The sequence below is a fragment of the Formica exsecta genome, unplaced genomic scaffold, assembly GCF_003651465.1.
Source record: "Formica exsecta isolate Colony F162 unplaced genomic scaffold, ASM365146v1 scaffold191, whole genome shotgun sequence".
Lineage (NCBI taxonomy): Eukaryota > Metazoa > Arthropoda > Insecta > Hymenoptera > Formicidae > Formica > Formica exsecta.
In genome coordinates, this window is record NW_021849211.1 from 1,373,619 (window position 1) to 1,395,070 (window position 21,452).

At 30.2% G+C, this 21,452-nt stretch overlaps 1 protein-coding gene across 3 annotated transcripts in view; it reads left to right on the forward strand.

The window, feature by feature from the left end:
• The window catches only part of LOC115233930, a 30,647-nt gene that overhangs the window by 1,580 nt on the left and 7,615 nt on the right, over positions 1-21,452 (forward strand). The window contains exons 1-5 of one of the 3 annotated variants that reach the window (XM_029804579.1): positions 13,345-13,742; positions 17,029-17,612; positions 19,111-19,497; positions 19,923-20,224; positions 20,702-21,101. In XM_029804579.1, coding sequence (XP_029660439.1) covers positions 17,531-17,612; positions 19,111-19,497; positions 19,923-20,224; positions 20,702-21,101 — 1,171 coding nt within the window. In that variant the 5' untranslated portion in view covers positions 13,345-13,742; positions 17,029-17,530. Of the gene's footprint in view, positions 1-13,344; positions 13,743-17,022; positions 17,613-19,110; positions 19,498-19,922; positions 20,225-20,701; positions 21,102-21,452 lie in introns of those variants that run through there. The other 2 variants (XM_029804580.1, XM_029804581.1) reach the window with 2 other exon arrangements.

The following is a 21,452-nucleotide window of genomic DNA, read 5'->3' on the forward strand; positions in this document are numbered from 1 at the left end:
CTTGCGCGAAAAGCCAGAGGTTTACGGAAAACTCCGACGAGATATTCGAGTCATTTATCGTTCTCGGAAGTCAAATTTGTCCAATTTGCGAAAATGCTGTTCTCCAGCGCGTCCAAGATAGTAATCATAACAATATATGTCTTCCATCTCCTGCGCGAAAAGCCAGAGCTTTTCAGGAAACTCGACGCGAGAGACACTCATTGTCAGATTTTTATCATGATCGAAAGTTATATTTTTTATTTCACGAGAGAAAAGTCTTGAATGTGAAATGACGCTTTATATAATTAATCGTAACGTATCTCTATCTTACAATCTTGCGCGAGAAGCCCGAGCTCTTCTCATCGAATTTCATACGTTTATTGTTACCGATAATCCGAGTTCACGCGAGTGCTCTTCCGCTTGTAAATTCTCGCCTTCGAGTCCGACTCGCGCCGCATCGATCCGCGACCACCCTACCTGACACTTTTCTCCTCCGTAACGTTACCGTACGTACCTATTTACCCGCTTACGTTAGACATACCGCGCGTAAAATCGCGCTTTACATCGCTGCGACCTTCCCTCGTTGCTTGGCTCTCTCCTAGCACGTTTCTTTCCTCGCGAGAGCTTGAACGGTGTTTATTACTTGCGGCTTATCCTTGATCGAAGTACGACAGCGACTTCGATTTTCCGTTCTATTAATCTTCTACTTAAAAAAAAAAAAACGGGAAATTTAAAATATCTTTTGTATACTTTATCTCGATAAGCACACATTTTTTTTATAGTTTTTCATACTATATGCGTGTCTAATTTATTCATAGCCTTATGCAATATGGCAATGAATAATTAACAGAGACATAATACCAACAAATATTTAAAAATGAATACATCGAAATTTACGTATACGGTGTCTGTCACGAAAGTCTATATACATTTTATAAATTTGTTATTCTCACACGTTCTGAGAGGTAGAGGTTTGTCATTTTTTTCAATTTTACTTTAGAGGAATGTGCTGTGCACGTGAATGGATTCAAGGATATTCCGCGTCTATATGTAAACATAACAGTTCTATAACAGCATTTATTTTGTGTTTACTTTGATTTTTTGTACATCATATTAGATAAGATATATGGATCTTTATATGTGACTGACTGTGTGCGTATCAACTACGTAAAGATTAAGAGTAACAATGAAACAAACTCGTACATGTTTTTTATATCAATAAAAATTATTTTCGACGTAACATGTGTATAGATTATAACACGGATATCATAATTATAATATGTATAATGAGAAAACACTGCGAGTTTAGTGTATTAATAAATCTACTATATGCTATTAATATTTTATGTCTCATATTGAAAAATAATACTTTTTTTCTGAAAGATGCTCTATGTTTCATATATACAAGTTTTGGTATATATTTTTAGAATAAATTATTGTTAGAATATCAGATTTATATTCTAGCCATTTTTATTTTCTGAAACAAGAAACTTGTGTAATATATGTATTATATTGCCTTTAGCTTTAATAAATTTATACACGATAATAAAAGCACTTTTTTTAAAGAACATTCTATATAGCTATAACTTGTAAACACAAATTTCTTCCAATTTATATTCTAAAATTTATATATAGGAAAATGAATTTTTTAATTGTATATAAGAGATAGGAATTAAACACTTTGCCTTATATCATGTTGCGATGAACATTAATTTACCGCAATATATTTTAAGAGAAGATAAATGATTCACTGTCATATTCAAAATTAACTAAGTGTGTCATAAATATACTCTCTACGTCTCTACGGAAGTATTCGCAAAAACCAACCCATATTTCGGAATAAATGTTTAAACGTAAATATATACATCCACACATTCTATTTTGCAGCAAATTACATAATGTTGACATAAAAGATATTGCGGTGAGAAATAAATATCTCGTGTCGTACGTATTCGTGTGTTGCGAATATATTCAGAATTTAATTTATTTCGCAAATTTAATGAAATATTGTTGCACACAATGCAACAATATTAACAGGAAATAATATCAAAATAAATATTTATTGAAAAAATATAATTCAGAAAATTTCTGAAATTTTTGTCATCACTTCATACAATAACAAAATATCTTCAACAAGAAAAAGAAATAAAAGAAGAATAAAGAAACTAGAGGCTAAATTTGAAAAGGATTTGTAACGTTCCTCTTTTTCTCTATAATCTAACAATACTTTTTCCATTATGCTTATTTTCTAACTGGAACGGTTGTAGTAGTCTTTTTCAATTAAAAAAGATTAGAGAGTAATATCAAAGATATACATATATATAATGTTATGTCTTCTCTTGATCGCATATTTATTTCCATCTCACTATCTTAGTTTTTTAAACATGAGAAGACTTTTTCAAAACATAAATCATTTTCTATCTCTCTTTTTTCTACATATATCTTTATAATGGATGACTCCATCGTTGCACACCGTCATCTATATCCACCCAGTGTCCCGATAACTTGGATGTAAACTGACAAGAGTTATACAATGAGCATTTTCTTTATCTTATGCCTTTTTATAACGATATCTTGTATCAAGTTTTTGCGATCTCCTTTATCATCAATGTTTATTGTGAACAAGAATTAAATTGGGCACAATAATATTTAAAGCAATTATAATAAATTTAATAGAACCAATAATAAATTTATGCGGTTATTGAAGAAAAGATAAGCCAACATTTTTACATAGAAATCAGAATATTAATTATTTTATTTACAAAAATATTATAATTGAAAAATGCATAATAATTTATTTAAAAACCAAATGAAATTTTATTAGTAATAATTTTAGCCTTGTTTTATCGACAAAAATATTATCATATGAAAGGAAGTTTGCGTATATTATTCAGTTAGGTATAAATATTATTCGCAATTCTAAATTTATTTTAATATATTTGATATATTTTATTCTTTTATATTTATCTGTGCATTAGTCTCCTAATAATTAATATCCTAATTATATTTCTATATTTTTAATTCATAATTATTTTTGGAGATTTCTATTTATGTTTTTATCCAATTATGAAGAATAAGATAAGAAAGAAAATGCTCAGATTCAAATACTTGTCCATCAACAGAATTATCGAATCATTAAGTATTATTAATTTCATGATTATTATCCGCGACATATTATTATTGCAAAAAAAAATTTTCTCGAATCGAACGCACATCAATGATGACCAATACAAACATATTTGAGCACACTAGGTCAGAGCAATAATGTGCTACACATCTCGTCATCATGTAGGAGCAATTGCCAAATGCTGTGTTTCATAACGCCGGGAAGGAGATAACTATATATACACATGTTATGTAGTAATTATAGTGAATAATCCAAAGCAGTGATGTTCAAACCGCGGGCATCGTCGATTGCTTTAACATTTTGCGGCTTCATGGTAATGGCCTTTATTACTGTAAGAGAAATTAAACGTAAATTTTATATTGACGTTTCCAATTACATAAGGATACATTCAGTGTGACCGCAATTCCATAAAAAAATTAAGCATAAAATCTAATTATTATTATTGCACAATGTAACACAATGTTTATCAAAAGGAGGATTGCATTGCATCATTCTTGCATATTCTAAGTTACACATATCTACAATTAAACAGTTTCTGTTATTTATGAATAAATTAATGCTGTTTTATGTTCCAGAATTTATCTCTAAATATTATCTACAAATTAATTATTTTTGAAAAAAAAAAATTGTTTAAGGAAATATAATACATTAAAATATGCACAAGTGAATGAAAAAATAAAACTATATTAGAAAGATTTATTTCTATATTTAATTATATAAAAGAGCAAAAATCAAGAATTAACTATTTTTTTATAATTAGTAGTAGCTTCTGGTTTCTCGCTCCAAGCGCTTAAAATTCGGGTTTTATCAGTACAATAATCTTATTCGAGTTGCTATCGTGATTAGATTAAACTATGTATGATATTGAAATTTTAAATCGGGACAAACATTTTTTATAAAAATAATAGAATAATATAGAATAAAATATAAAATATATCTCTCTCTTTCTCTTATAAAATAATATCAAATATATTTTGTTATATAAACAAGAAAATTTGAAAAATATAATTAAAGTTGTTTATAGTAATTATCGTACCTATATAATTGTGGATATTATGTTTTACAAATTAAACATAATAAAAAAAATGTGCGCGACTTGATTACTATTAATAGCTATTTTCTTTCAAATAAAAAAAAAATCTAAGAATTCTTGTAATTGTAAGCCGGGGCGCTTCCAAGAAGTGTTAATAATAACTAAAACGAAAGTTCTATACTATTACTAGACAAAGAAACAAGTACAGTGATCTCAAGATCTGGAAGATTGCCAATTTATTGTATGAATATTTAATAGATCTTTATGTATATGTGTGTGTGTGACTTAACAACAGAATACAGTTCTCAAGTAAATTATTCTATTGCTTGCAGTTTATTTAAATAGAAGCAGTATATTTACATTCTCTTATTAAAACGTTGTTTTAATTTTATTTGACATATACAAATTGTGGAAAACTTTTTATGTGAGTGCTTGGAGTTTATTTCCTTCACAAAGCGTAGTATATTTTGCTTGAAAGAATTTTTGGGGGCTCGAAAAAATTAACGATGCTTATTATGATAATGATTATTATGTCGTCATTGCAATAAATGGAGGTGGCTAGTTTGTTTCGATGATCTTGTCTAATGATTTAGCGGCTTATGCATTTCCATGATCTTTAAACACTTTACAGAATACGAAGAGCGAGAAGTAACGTAACGTAATAATTTTAGCGAACTATCATTTCCGAAATGAATCATCTTTTGTCATCATTCTTCTTTAAAACTATAAATATGTAAGCATTATTGATATAAGCTAAAATAAAATTTTTTTACATTGTCGGATTACGTATAATATAAAACAAATTATATAATCTTCCGTTTCTATAAATAATAGACTTTCCTAACAGAATTTTATTTTTGTATAATAAAATATCTATTGCAAAAATTAACCATAAAATTAAAACTATTATACATGTTAAAATGTTATATAATATTAAAATATTTGTATCTATTTGCAATGATAACTTTATTGTACGTCTATTTTTATTATTTATGTACGTTTAAACTTATCGCATTTTATTGTTGCTGGTTGATTTAAAACTTTCAATTTTATGTATCTTTCAATAATATCTAGTAAATTCTAAATTTGTCGCACTTTCAATGATCATTTGACTTGTTAAAAACAATAACGACTGAGAATAACCGCGCTTCATAAAAGTTCGTATTATAAAGATGAGATAAAAGACTTCGCGAGAATCGCATTGCGAGGTTCTATGGTCGAGAGAGGGAAACTCCCGTTCAACTCGATACCAGAGCAAATCAATAGTTAGGCGTCGTGTCTCTTGATCGTCGTTGTACTGTGTATAGGAAATGAAATACCTCGTCGGGCTAATGTCCTTGGATGAAATACAAAACAAATCTCACCCAGAGTCATCATTACTGCCGTTTCATTCTTCTCTTTCCGCCATTTCCTCGAGAAATCTCGCAGTTTGTATTTTCTGATGGATGGAATTTCTAAATTCAGGCATTTATGATAAAATTAGTTGTGTCATAAATAAAGGGTAAAAACAGAAAGTGTTTAGCTCGATATTTTATTCAGAAATATCCGGTGACATTTTTCACATCGATATTTAGCTAATAAATAATAAGAAAAAGGGATATTTAATCCTAATTAAAAATATTTAAATTTTTCAAACAAATGCCGGCATTTTATTCATATCTCTTGTGGAAATAAAAAAAAAATCTTTTTCTTTTAATAAATTAGTAATATGAGCATATTGAGTTTACGATATTTTATTCAGCATATTGAGTATATGAGATACTTCCTAGTCGATATTATATTCTCCTCGACTTTTATCGCAATTTCTAGTTAATATGAAAGATAAAATGCTGACATGAAAAATACTCTCGTTACAGCAATTAAAATATTCGATGCTATGTGTTAATATATTTTTAACTATTTAGTAAAAATATCGATCTTTCGAAAGTTTTGGGAGGGATTTTTTTTATTAACAAAATGCCCGGCTAAAATTTCTATGCGTAAGCATGTAATCTTAAGAAACTCTCTTTCCTTGTCGGTGAATCGATTCTGTCGGATCTTAAATTTCTTATATGCCGGCGGACATCATGGCAGCGCAGACTGCTATAGTACCATAAGTGATCGACTCTTACTACTGCGAATATATATGCTACATTTCTCTATGCGCGCGTCTCTTGCTGGTCTGAGTTTGCTGAGAAAGTGAGATTATCTTCTTGTTCTTGCAATGCAAATATATTCGCGTATAAATCTTCATTGTTTTTTTTCCGTGCGCGAGTCTAATATTTGATAATACACATTTATGATCACGAATTTTCAAGTAATAAATAAGCTTTCGAAATCTTTTCGATAAATTTCTGTAAAATTTATTGTTACGTTTTTAAATCACTCTCTTTGATATCTATAATAAAAATTAATTATTTATATATAATTTGTATATACAATATTAATGCAAAAATAAAAAAAATGGATAAATTACATTAAAGTTACTAAATTGGCATGAGGGAGAGAGAGAGAGAGAGACAGACAGAATGTATTACTTGATTACCTAATCTATTGATAAAATGGGATTATTTTTTCTCACATTTGCAACGCGAATACATCTACATAAATCGTAATGAATTTTTACTACATATATATGTCAACTAAATTCTATTTCCAATAAATAATGAAAATTTATCGAAGAAGCAAAATTTAATCTCTTGCATCTATATGTTTTAATATTTAAATATGTCTTATAAATATAAAAAAATCTTTTTAAAATATAATTATACAAAACGTTTTATTTTATATAATCTTATAACTTTTTTAACTTATTATTATATTTAATTGCTTCATTAATATCATTTATATATTAATATTTGTTTTAATACTATTGTATTGAAAACATATTTCAAATTATAATTATATTGCATCTTTGCTCTCTCTTCGCATTTTCGAGTAAACTTATGTATATATTTCCTATTTAAGCGTAATATAAAGAAAAGTATTTTAATATATCTAAACAGTTACTCTTTAACATCGGCAGTACTACGAACGTGAACTTTTAACACGACAGATTCGATGCGGTGAAAAGCTAAGTATAACATTGACAAAACAGAAAGAACGAAGTAGAATATGCATGGGCATACACGCACGCACGCACGTGTGTCCCTGGATAGAAGCTGCATCGCGTGATCTGTTACGTAAAGCTTCTACAGCACATTTTCCACCGAACGTCGAACCTAATATGAATAGTCTATTTTAGAAGAGACATGAGACACAAATTACGAAACACAATGTATTTAGATAAGAGATACTAGAATATATTAATATATTTGTTTAAATTTATAAAACACGAATTTGGGATAATTAGAAAATTGTAATTATAGAATCGAAATTTTGTATTAATAGAAAGATATCAAACATATTTTTATTAACAAATGAACAAGTTTTATTTTTCTTTGTTGATCAAATTATGTCTTTTTTTTCTGTATGTATATGTATAGTAAAATATTTTACAAATTTATAAGAAAATATATCTCTCTTTTAATTCTTTCTACAGAAAGATAATTTTCAAAATTTAAGTATTTCTCTTATTTATCAAAAAATTTATTTATTTTTATTTATTATTGTAAGAACTATATAGAAAAGATACGAATTTTGAATTTCATTTATTTATTTTAATATATTATTAGCGAAAAATATTAATTAATGAAAATCAATAAAAGAATAGAATGTAGAAATTAAAGGGAATTATACATACACAGATCATAGTACAGATGATATTCACACTAATTTAAAAAATGTTAGAAATAATTACTTTTTGCTAATAAGAAGAATGCGTCACCTCCAATAATTACAGTAATAATAATATAATTAGTTCATTTAGAGTAATGACTTTATCTAGAAGATGTTAATTGACGCAAGTGCTTTGAACGATAAGAATATTTATTGTACTTCATATTAATAAAGTAAACGTATTTTATCAGTTTGAATGTTGCAAATATAATTATCGTCATTATTACGTAAATAATATATAACTTTACCAATTACACTTTATTAAAATATATCCTTGAATAAGGTTAAAACATTCTGTCATATGCTAGAGATATTATATCCAATTGCAATTAATATTTCTAAAATTTTTCATAACTTCCCGTAATACGATTATGTCTTACTTGATTTATCATGTTTTGAGATCGTTTCGCTCCAATTAAAACACATCCAGAGCCATTAAATCAAGCCATGCGAACAGATAAGAGAGGGAGAGAGAGAAACGATATGTAATTAATCCTATTATATAATTGATCAGTTTAATCAGATGGAAAATGTTTACTCTTTCTGAAATAAAAATATTATCATCGTTGCGTAAAACTCTCTACTTTTTGCTTGCATCAACGTGATATTTCGCAAATACATAGAATTGACGAATCAACTAATAATGAGCAACTGCATATATGAAGGAAAAAAAATAGTGTGTTTTCTTTCTTTTCTTTGTTGCGTGCATTGCATCGGATGCGGGCAAAGTTTCCACACGTAGCACGTGCTGAAGATCGTAGACCTTCCTGACGTTTGTACGGATTACATAACTTCGACTTCGTCGCGCTTACTGGTAATAAAATGCAGCTTTACCCACCTACATCGAGAGCAGAGCTCGTGTTGCGTATGTGTGTGTGTATGTGTGTGTCATCGCACATCACAAATACATACGTATCGATGTATATATGCGCACACGTCGACTACCTAACTGGTAGAAATGCGTGACACGAAGAGCCGCGAGTTCAGGTTATGAATAGCACGTGAGTGACCACGAGGTTCTCGTCACATGCTCGCACCTCGACGAATTTTTTGAGACATTCGACGGATGTCACAAGCAGCGTCCGCATGATTTTGAGTCAACAGCAGCATTTTCGGATCAATCTTACATAATCCGATTTAATCATATTTAAACTTCGAATATTAAATAACGTAATTCTATTGAGGCTTGCATCGTAAGTTTCTAGCGTTTTCCTTTTTCCTTGGATTTTTTGATCACCTTGAGGATTTATACATATAATAATTAAGAATCCCCATTTTATCGCAATTTTATATTGAACGCACAAAGGAAAACAAAGAGAATATTTCTTTCTTATTATATTAATTAGTCTAATAATTTATTTTATTCTTCCGCGAAAATGTACAATCTTCATACTCAACAACTGATGTGAGTCATGATCAAATAAAAAATTAACTTTGTTTAAGAAAGTAGCAAGTTTTTATTGCTTTCTAAAAACATTTATGTGTGCAATAAAACCGTAGATAGAAGCGTAGTAAAAGATATGTATAGGTTGCTTCAGAGATTATCCGCATATAAGTTTAATAAATTAATAAATATTTTAGTTACAATTTTAGTTACAATATTTTAGTTATAATTTGAATGGAAATCTAGAAATAATCATATCTTTTAATATTTTGTTTAACGAATAATCAACTCAACATCAGTTTCTCCTAAAATATATTCAAAATTTCCAGTAAGCGCCATTCTGCGATATATTGACATCCATGACACCTAAGAGCATTCATTGCCAATCTTGTTAAAGTACTAAAAATGTCTGGTGTCTAGAAATGTTAATAATAGATTTGCACCAAGAGAATTGCGCGTGTCACGTTTGCATGCGCCGTATTCCACAGAACACACATTTGGATCTTACGCGCTATTTTTACCTATAGATACTATCCACCACATGTTTGGTTCGTTACGCGGTCGCCTGTTTTACTCTAGAATAGTTATTTTATGGTCCTTTAAGCATCAAACTCGTAACGATATCAGTGATTTAATGCTTCTCATTCTGGCAAACGTTGCTTCTAGTTGTAAGTCTAGCTGTTGGTCTAGCTATTGATCTTGTTCTTTTGTAGATATTTTCTACTATCTCTCTCGTCATGCCTTGAACATCACGCAAGATATTTTCAATAATGTGATATTTTTAAATTTTAAATCAAGTTGAAATTCTTAATCGTACATTTTATATGAGATTAATTGGCAATGTATATTTTGAAAAAAAAAAGAGAATTATTTTGCAGCATTCATTGACTATATTTAAAACATTGTTTTTTAAAATTATATTTTAATATATATATATGATGTTTCTTAGAAGATTAAGTATTTCAGTATTGATAAAGATTATTTCCAAGTATGAAGTTGGCATATGGATTAAATCTGATAAGATATTTGCGTTACATAATACTTTCATTGTTTTGCATACCATTAACGATAAGTATAGTCCGTGTTATGCGACGATTCGTTGGATATCGTACCATGTTATACCAGCTTCTAAATGTGACACTTAATCTGTTACGTACTTATCAAAGATGTATACGTTCTGTATATATCAAAATGTACACAGCTTAATTAAAAAATAATAATATTGACCTTGATGGATTTATGTACAAGAAACGTGCCGGTTTATATAATTCATTGTTTTTTATAATATGTTTCTTCAAAATATTTGTATTAAAAAAAAACGAGCGTATTTTTCATGATAGTTTAGATAGAAATGAGTACACACAATCATCCAATATTATTTATTTATTCATCTACATATAATTGCAAATATATTTGAAATAAAGTTGTTTGAAATAGATTTTAAATATATATATATATATATAGTTATTCTTATAATGTATCTAATTTGAATTTTCAGTAATAAAAACACACATATAGCCCTCGGTTAACTTTGTCAATATTAATGTTTCGTCAATAGACTATATTATTACAGTTAATTTTATAACAGTAAGTAATTTATATTTGTCAAAAATTAATTTCACGATTATTTTATATATCGAAGGATATTTTGAAGGACAAGTATTCCTATATTATTGATCTTGAAGTTTAATTGATAATCAATATCGGTTTACTTTAATATTTAAAAAAAATATTTTTTTTTTAGATATGCTAGATATCAATAGAATCGGATATTAAGAACCTACTAAAACTATAGGAATTTTAATCATTGAAATAAATAGATTATAATAATGATGAAACATGTATATATTTTTGACGTGATATAAATTTATTCCACACTAGAATATAATAGTTCAAAAAAATTTTGGTGAAACTTTTCCATTTTAACTACATATTTCTCATGTTAATTACCTAAAATGAAAAGCGCGGTTTCCTTTAAAAAGTATCATATTTCCTTCACTAATCATTTATATAGCTCTTAAGAAAATGATAAAAAAGCATAATTTGAAACTTTTAACGTGTTTAATAGATATTACCAAAGGTTGTCACAACACATTTTTTGTGGTTGGCTTACCACATGTCTAGAGATGTAAAGATCAAATTACAAGGTATTACAAAAAACATCCTTCTGCGCTATATCTTCTCGAATTTCTTAAAACGATGCAACAGTCGGTATTGACTTTTTATATACATATAATTATTATGTTATTTTTTATATATGTGAATAGCATATAAATAATAATTTTATTTTGCACACACATTAAGTAATAATAAATTCGATAAATCGCTTTTTATTAACGACTGAAGAGAAAGAGAGAGATTTTTTTATCATATTAATGCTGCAGCTGCGTATTTAAATAAATTCGACGACATTTAAGTCTTTTATGAAAGTTATTAAATATTATATATATATACTATATAATATATTGGATTGAACATCGTATATTATTATTAACACAACTTAAGACACAAATTAAGACTTAAACAATAATTAATAGCAGTACTTATCGGATATTATTTATTTAGGACAAAACATACTGTGCGCATAATAAAATAAAATATTTTTGAGATTGCGTATGTTTTTAATAGATCTAAAGACTGAGATACATACAGTAAGTAAGTCGTAAAGTTGGAGACAAAGTCTTATATCAGTTCGAAGAACTTTGTACGTTATGTCTTGCACTTTGAGGTGTGATAACTAGTTAAATAACCAGGTCATATATTATTTCTGCGCGCTGGGCTTAAAAGTATACAGCTGTACATACACTTCTTTTCAGCACACGATATCGAGGCAGCAAAAGATATCGGAAATTATTAGATTAGAGGATTTGTAAGGAACAAATTGCGTAGAGCATCGGTCCTATGTTTTTGACAATGTGCCTAAGTCGTTCTACATATAACACCGACGTTTCAAACTATTATATTTTGACAATTCGTGAGGCATCATTCGTCTAGCATCTCAACCTGCCACGAAGACGAGCAAAGTGCGTTCCTCGTTTCATCATTCACCTCGAAGCCTCGACCGTTCCGTTTACAACTGCTGTCGAAATAACAGACATATGCCTCTTGTAATTTGAGTTTTAGTTTCTTGTACTAAATTCATTATCTCTGTTAACCTGACATTTTCATTACTACACTAGAAATCAAATGCTAGAAATCGTAAAATATCGATTTATGACTGATTTATTGTCCCAATCTCGAATATATTGCTTCTATAAATTAGCAGGAAATTTATATTAAAGATGGGAATGTTGACTTAACATTATGTTAGCACCGCCACTTCCGAAAAACATTTATACCGAATCTATAAGCATAAAATCAATATATCAGAATTAACTGCTCAAAGGTACTGCAAATACATTTTAAAAATATATTTAATTTTTATAAATCTATCAACACAGAATATTATAATTATATAACGATAAAATAATGATGATAAAGTGTACTATCAAAATATCCTAGTTTCGAATTGATTGTTCGCGAAATAAGTTTTTGATTGGGAATGATATATCTTCAGAGCAATTAATAAAGAAACACCAAAATAAAGTAATAATAAATACATAATGACAAAATGAGAAGAACAATTAATTTTCTTTTAATGTACTTTAGTTTTATATAATGAGTCTTCACACATATTTTTATTTTCTTTTTTTACAACAGGCAATAAATGCGTCACTATATCTCAAGAATAAAAAATTCGAGAACATTTTAAATTTCAAAATCGAAAAATTAATTGCATTAATATATTTATTCTTGTAGCGATGTAGGGGTTGGAACGTTTTCGATTATTTGTAAATGTATTTTGATTCAAAAAAGGGAGTTATAAGCGCGAGATCTAAATATCTGGTTGAGAAATTTATGAACGAATAGGAAAAACGAACTAGCTTTTTTCCGAGCAAGAATGTTCTGTAGGTGGTGGGAAGCGGATAATGGTGCAAAATCGTTCACGTTGCACAGTCGCAGACGGTCGTGGAAAATCGAAGCGACGCGCATGATATGATGCACACTGACGACCGCGCAGTGTCGCCGAGGCGACTCTAGAGGATTCGCGGTTTCTCGTCCTGATGAGATCAGTGCGCGATCAGTATGCATTATATTCGTGCGACCGGCGAGGAGACTAAATTGCCGACGATACCGCGAACGATTTCTCAGAGCCCCGGCAGGATTGCCGTGTCCGCGAGGACTCCGTTTCCGGTTTTGACCGTGCCTCCGAAAATTAACCGAAAATACGCGGGCGTGGCGTCTAATATTGATTTCTCTGTTTGTTTTTTCGTCCTTGATAAATGAAAAACTGCCGAAAATTTCAATGATTTTAAAGTGGAAGCTCGTTTTTGGGAAACGCAATCTCCTGCATCGATTTTAAAAGTTTTCCCGAAGAAATCAGTTGATTCTAGCGCTCACTGCCATGTGACTCATAAAATTACGTAATATCTTTCAATCGTGTTCTATAAATACTTTTTGCTTTAATTTCTCTCTGAGTAAATATGAGATATAAAAAGCATCTTAAAAACATATTATTTAAATGAAGTATTTCATCATTACTGAAAATATTTTAAAATTTGAACATCTTGTGGGAAATTTTTTTATTAATATATGAAAGGGTGATGTAATTGATTACATTATGAAATGCATTATCATACAAGTATCTTAACATACTTCGAGCTATTACACAGATATGCTAATGTAAATAAATTTTAATTTAATAATTTTAATATTCTGTCGTATTAAATTTATACGTTCTACTTTGAACGTTGAATCGAAAATTCGTAAAAAAAGTAACCATTGTTCTACGATATAAAGATGCTTCCTGCTATAGATCTATTGACTAATTTCGAAACGATTTTTTTTCCTGACGAAAATGTTGAAGTACCTATGGTTTTCAATATTTTCACTAATTAATGATTGAAGATAAGAAACTTCTAGCAATTTAAATGTTAAAAGAAACAATATATGACAAATTCTTTAGTCAATATTTCAAGATTTTGATAGAATTTTAATTTGAAATTTAATTACAAAAATATATAATGTTAAAAATTAGAAGAATATACACGCACTGACCTTCTTGATATTTTCGCTAAAAAAAAATATTGATTCTATATTGGTCAAAAAAGCTCTAGTTTAAAGAACTGGTAATTTTTGGATATATCGTATATTTAATTGCAATTTAAACAGAATTGTTCTTTACACAAAATTCAGATAACGTTCAATAAAAGAAATAAACAGCGTCTAGGAATTAGATAATCTTTGATGTCGGAATCACATTAAGGTCAATAATTAATTAAATATCACTAATCATCATTCACTATTAATAATAAATTATTACTTATTATTATTCGATAAATGAATCACGTATTGCATTGCTTGATCGACTGCTGATCTGGAGTCAACAATGAGAATGGAATAAGAAACGTAAATCCAGGACATAATCATTCGTTGTATAATCAACACTCATAAGTCATCGCATACCTTGCAAATTATAAGTAACAGATACATAAGACAACAGATACAGTGCAACGAATTGCGATTGCATATATTCCACTGTTACGATATATACTTTTACACATGTTTACTCAAAGATTACATCAGTTAATTGAAAACTATCTTTTTCTTTTTCCGGTTTATTAGAATTACCAGTAATCTACTATATAAAATATTTACAGTATATATACTAATCGGTTGAATATTTATATACATCTATTTTTATTTTTCTTTACCTGTCATATTTATATAATTTTTCATATATTCTGTATTTTTATATTTAATTGTATATATATAGAAAGATAAGTTTTAAAATATTTAATATATAGTATATTAAAGTTTTTTTTTTATTTTACATATAAATATTAAAAATTTATTAATTGTTGAGACCGTTGGAAAATTATTGTTTCCGTTTATTGCAAAGTTTCTTTATACGTAATGCGTGTAAAAATACAAAGTAATACAAAAAGATACAAAATTTTTAACGAACATTATAAATATGAACGACATTATACGACATGCGAATTACATACATTATTCGCGTAACAAAACATTTTTCAAGGAAAAATTATTTTTAACGCCAAAGATGACTTTTCGCAATGTACCGATCTTGTACGCCGCGAATGCACAAATGTTATGATCTCACGTGTTAGCAAGATGCTAATACGCACACACTTATCAGCGTCGTTAATATCGGGTATCGCAGTGCGAATATTTTCTCGAACTCGGGTTAACGAACGACGGATACGCGGGTATCCGGGTACACTCGGTGTGCATATCGGCAGCACCGGCGTGTGCTTGCGCGATCAATGGAATGTACCACCTAGGTACGCCGGACGATACGTAGACATTTTAATGCACCATTCACTCGAAATACAAGAACAGAATCTGGAACAAGAATGCGATGCGCAATATATCTTGTTATTTATACACGTTGGAACGACACTCGATCTAATGTTTTCTGAAAATAATTTGCACTGCGAACGAATAATTCACAGTGAATTGTCTTGTCTTTTTCTTATTCCTTATGTTTCTGCGTGATGCATATTCTATTTCTTACACACATTAACACTAAATAATTAGATTTCTAAATATATATGTAACATATAAAAATATATATATTGTATTTCTAAAAATAAAGATAAAATAGATATACAAGCGAGATATCAATTTCTTCGTAATATTTCGTAAAGAAAAGTATATATTGTAAAAATTATGAATTTTTTCTAATTCTGTATCGCGAAGTAAACTTTACTTATAGAGCTATGTGACAGATTTCGAAGCATTTTTCTAAACTGTATAAAAATTAAATTATATTTCTTATCTTTTCAAAATATTCCAAATAACGAAAATTGTTATATTAAATTATATTGAAAACGAAATATTTAATAACAAAGTCTTTCTATTTTTATATAATATCGTGAATGAAGACAATAATAGTTTTGATACTCTTAAATTCGATTGTATATTAAAAATATGTAATTATTTAAAGTTATACATTACATTAATAATCATTAATCTATAATGTTACTCTGTGAAAGCGCTTATATCTTTTTTATTTTGTATAGTTGTTGGATATATTATTTAATAATATTTAGCTAATTTCAAATTAAAATGTCTCCCAATTGGTAATATTACGACTGTTGTTCTCGTACACTCTCTGTATAAAAGAAACATAAAAGGATAACACAATTAATGGAAAAGTACTAATGAAAAGAGAAATAAAATAAGAAATAAAGATGAAATTTTTAAAGTTCACAATAATAATTAATAATAATAAAAATGAAGTTAAAATAGTAGTTATAAATTGAATTAAATGATATAAATCGCGAGATATTTTCGACTATCATATATATCGACTGTATCTACACTCCATTAATTTCCTTTCAAAATCACCATTGCACATCACTAACTGAAAAAGATTAGCACATCATTTAGTGATCGTACTATAATTGCATTCGGTGGACGTTTGTGCTCCTTTTGCTCGAATAAAAAAATCTAGCTATTGTAGAAAATTGGCTGGCAAATTTAATGACTATTGATTATTTCTTGATTTTTAAATACTGAACATTAAATCCGAAAGGAGATAAATTTAACATTTTATGTTTATTGATAATGAATTTGCCAAATATCTTTTATTTCCTTTTTTATGGATATTTTTCAATTAATTTTTATAGAAATTAATTTAAAGTAATAAAATTAATATCATTATAAAGAACATTAATGGAACAGGGTTGATTCAAGATGAAGAAATGAAACATTCTCTTTGTAAACGGTTCATATGAAGACATCGGTGCTCGAAGATACCGATTGTCGACAGCTCGGTAGTCTCCTCGGCCGTTTTCTATTCTAATTTCAATGCTATTCTGGTACCGGTGGAGACAGCCAATGGGCAACGCGACCGTTCGGCTACCGTACACGCAACTACACCCCTCTTCTCGTGCTCTCTTCATCTCTTCTGGCGTGTGCATCACCACCCCCTTCACCGTGCCGATCGCAGTCGCTCTCGGAGCATCGCGTACCGTGGATTAATACTGTATTCGTATGTTACTCGTTACGTCAATTTTTCGTCCTTTATCCGTCGTCACGGTTATCGGCTCGTCTCTCCTCGCGATAGATGTCGAACATCCAAAATTGAACTGCTCAAATCGAGGAACGTCCTCGAAGAGCAGTATTTGCCTATCAGTCAGGACGATTCCGATAGGAGGATAACGCCAGGTAGAGGAAGGGTGCGATGCAGTGGCGACGACAGAAGAGGGTCACCCACGTGATCGGCTCTTCCAATCATGTATTGCTCTTAGCAAGGTACCAAGATGGTACGGAAACAATATTTTAGCATAAATTATGCATGGAAAACGCGTCGTATCTTATATCGAGCCATCGGTATAAAAAGCGTTAAATTTTAAACAGAGAAATAGAAGAAAAGTGAAACAAATAAGTGTATAATTTTCCTTATCATGGTTTATAAATAAATTAAATAATTTATTCGAAATCACATCATCAATTTAATTTAGATACACTTTCCGTGGCACAATCAAAGCTATATGAAATGCAAAACGTTTACTATAATTTTGAGATTGCAGATTTACATCAAAGTATTTGTTTTATACATATATATCTTTTAACATAAAAATAATTCTAAAAATAAATCATAAATGGACACAATAATTTATACATATGCTGTTTTTTATACGATTCCAATTTTTGTCTGGATTGCAACGCCTATAATTGTGTATATATTGATTCAACGATCAATTACACAAACGTTCCCTGCGTGATAAGATTAATTTTATTGCGAATGACATTTAGAATAATATAGGTTCTCTGTTAAACAACGGGTAAAGAAGTCCCAGATGACATAAAATATCTAACATTTTCTTTTTGCCATTATGCGACTGACACTCTACAAACATATGTTCAGTACCATCATGTACTATCATGATTTAATCAACGCACGATACGTAGACTGACGGAACGTCGATTTTCTAGAAACTGAATCTATATTTGATGTGTTTACTCCCTAGGAAAACCTAGAATTTTCAGGGATTTCTTTTGTACTTGGAAAAATCAGAGAATTGTCATGGAATTTTGCTCTTATGTTATAAGCGGCAAGCCAAGTGAATTATGTGTTTAAAATATATTATAAATATATATCTATCTCTTTATATATATCCAATATCTTAACAAAATATTGAATATGCAGTACATATTCTTTATTGTAATTTTTAGTGATAAAAAAATAAAAATTATGCAAGTGATAAATGTTTATCTTACGAAAGCTATTCAATATTTTCAGTACATTTGCATATTTAGCACTTGAAACCCAAATGGCTCTGTTTTTCCTTCGTATGAATGAAAGACATTAGAAAACGCATACAATAAAAAAAAACTTGCTTTAGAAATTTAGAATTTATTTTAGAAAGTTAAGCAAAAAATCTTTAAAACATTTTTTTTATTTTTTAATTTTGAATAAAAATATCTGGAAGATCAGAGACTTTTCGAGGAATATTTTTATAAAATTTGAGTAGACATTCTGTTGACATCTACGAATATCTTACATATTGATATAAAAGTATTGGATTTTTCTCAAGAGATTCGAATATATGCGTATGTTTGAATTGCGATAGTAGCATTGGGAAATACATCTAAACTCCATATAAAAAATTAAGATATTTTATTTAGATATCTCTCCATCTTTCAGACATCTGTCTTGTGCATTAATTTTTGTTTTGTTTATTGCATTTAAAATGTAAAAACAAAAATACCGCAATTTGCACGCATTATTTACCATTATCGTCATTTTTGATTTGGCAGCTCCACCCGGTGAGGAGGATGAGGAAGAGGGCTTACGAAAGGACTATGTGAAAAGTCAAGAGAAGGACACGAATACGCACACCTTTGATCGGAATGGACAACAGAGCGGTTACAAACCACGCCGAGCCGGTACCAGCACCAGCGGTGGCAGTACGAGCGGCTACGCCAGCAGCGGCTCGAGATCGCACAGAGACGAGAACGCGGGCTCGCCGTTACAGCCCAAGATTATTTTCAACGAGGAGGAATACACAAGGATTACGACGCCACGGCAGGATGTTCTCTTCAAGAAGGGCTACCTCTCGCGCAAGAAACCCTGGACCGGAAATGCGAGCACTAGCGCTACGCCATCGACCACGGAAAGTCAATCGGCGTCACATTCCACCGCAGGTAGAGATCGTAAATATTATTATATTAATAACAAGTAAAAAAGCATAAGTTAAAAAATGCTGGTAAGTTAGTTTATTTTTTTGTGTCAACCATAGCAAAGTGAAAATATTTCAATTTTATTCAAATTGCTATATATCGTATCATACTATCTATCTGTTATATGAAACTGGAAAATAAATTGCTTGATTATTAAAAATTAATTCAATATGCACTCCAATATTAGCACAATTTATTACTAAGATTTATAGCATTAGCATTTTTATATATTTTCTTAGAAAAAATGCATCTATTACATACATCTTTCATCTACACCAACATTAGTTTGGACAAAGTCGCTACATTAATTTATCATTTTATCTATTTACATTTATCTATATTTATCGATAAATGTGTAAATACGTGATTAAACAACAACATTCTTATAGACGGCAGCGAAACCACAGAAGACCAGCAGCTATTGGATAGAGACAGTGGAACGGGAGAATATCCGCCCATGGTAGAGCCAGGAGCACAACTAGGATATGGAACGTTTTATGATCACGCGAGCGGTTACTATTATGAATACCCTGTGATGTTAGTCGGGCCTGCACCAGTACCTACTCAAGTTGGACCAAGTGTTCTAGCGACTGTACCATGTGGCCCGGTTCCTTTAAGGCCAATCGAATGGATCAATCCTGCCTTTGTGCCTAAACTTGCCAATCAGCCATATTGCTTAATGGACTATCAGGTGAGTTGTTAAATCTCATGTTTATCCATTAAGTATTATATATATATATATATATATATATAATACTTAATGGATAAACATGAGATTTAACAACTCACCTGATAGTCCATTAAGCAATATGGCTGATTGGCAAGTTTAGGCACAAAGGCAGGATTGATCCATTCGATTGGCCTTAAAGGAACCGGGCCACATGGTACAGTCGCTAGAACACTTGGTCCAACTTGAGTAGGTACTGGTGCAGGCCCGACTAACATCACAGGGTATTCATAATAGTAACCGCTCGCGTGATCATAAAACGTTCCATATCCTTATACTCCTATTGATTATTCGATTAAAATTTTAATATAAATTCGCGCAAATATTTTATTTTGAAAAAATGGGAAATTATGTATATCTTCTAAGCTCATTCAATTATCATTTGGTTAGAATATGACAATGTACGGATCTTCGAATGTCGGCTACTTATTATATTTGTAGACTAATCAAAGTACAGAACCGGCCACGATAGTAGAAGAGCATAACGGCATGGCAATGACAGCGGAAGGTTCCAACAATATGTGGAATGAGAGTGGCACTGGTAGCGCCAGCTGCAGCGGCAGCATAGCCGAAGAAACTGAGGAACAAACTGAAGAAGTAGACACATCGACCATAGAGCAATACACTGTGAAGGAGCAGCTTGCAGAGGAACAACCTCTAGAGCAGTTGCATCTCGAGGAACAGCAACATTTGGAGAACGGCGTAACGACGATCGATCCTTATCTAGATCCATTATTGATGCAGGAGCCGATGCACGTGTCACACGTAATGCCAGCTGTACCACAGCCGTATATGTATCCTGGTCACTACATGTTCGGGCCGCCGTTGGTCAACGTTAATGGTTAGTTACAAGATAGATTGCTTAAGAACCGTCCCCCTGAGGAGTAATGTGCAAATGCTATAATATGGATTGACAAAATCTGAATTTGCTCTCTGCCATTTGCATGAGCAAACTTACATTCGCGCTCGTAGCCTTCGTTCTGTTCACAGTCGGATGGACGGAACAACGGACAAATGTATAAACTGATTGATTGCCCACGTTTGCGTGTAAGAGAAGAAGGCGCATTTCGGGGAGGGAGTGCGAATACAATCAAGATACGCAGTTTATGATAGTATTCATATAAAAAATTAGCATACACATTTATATAAAGTTGTGTAATGTTTGCACAATAACTGCAAATATATTATATAT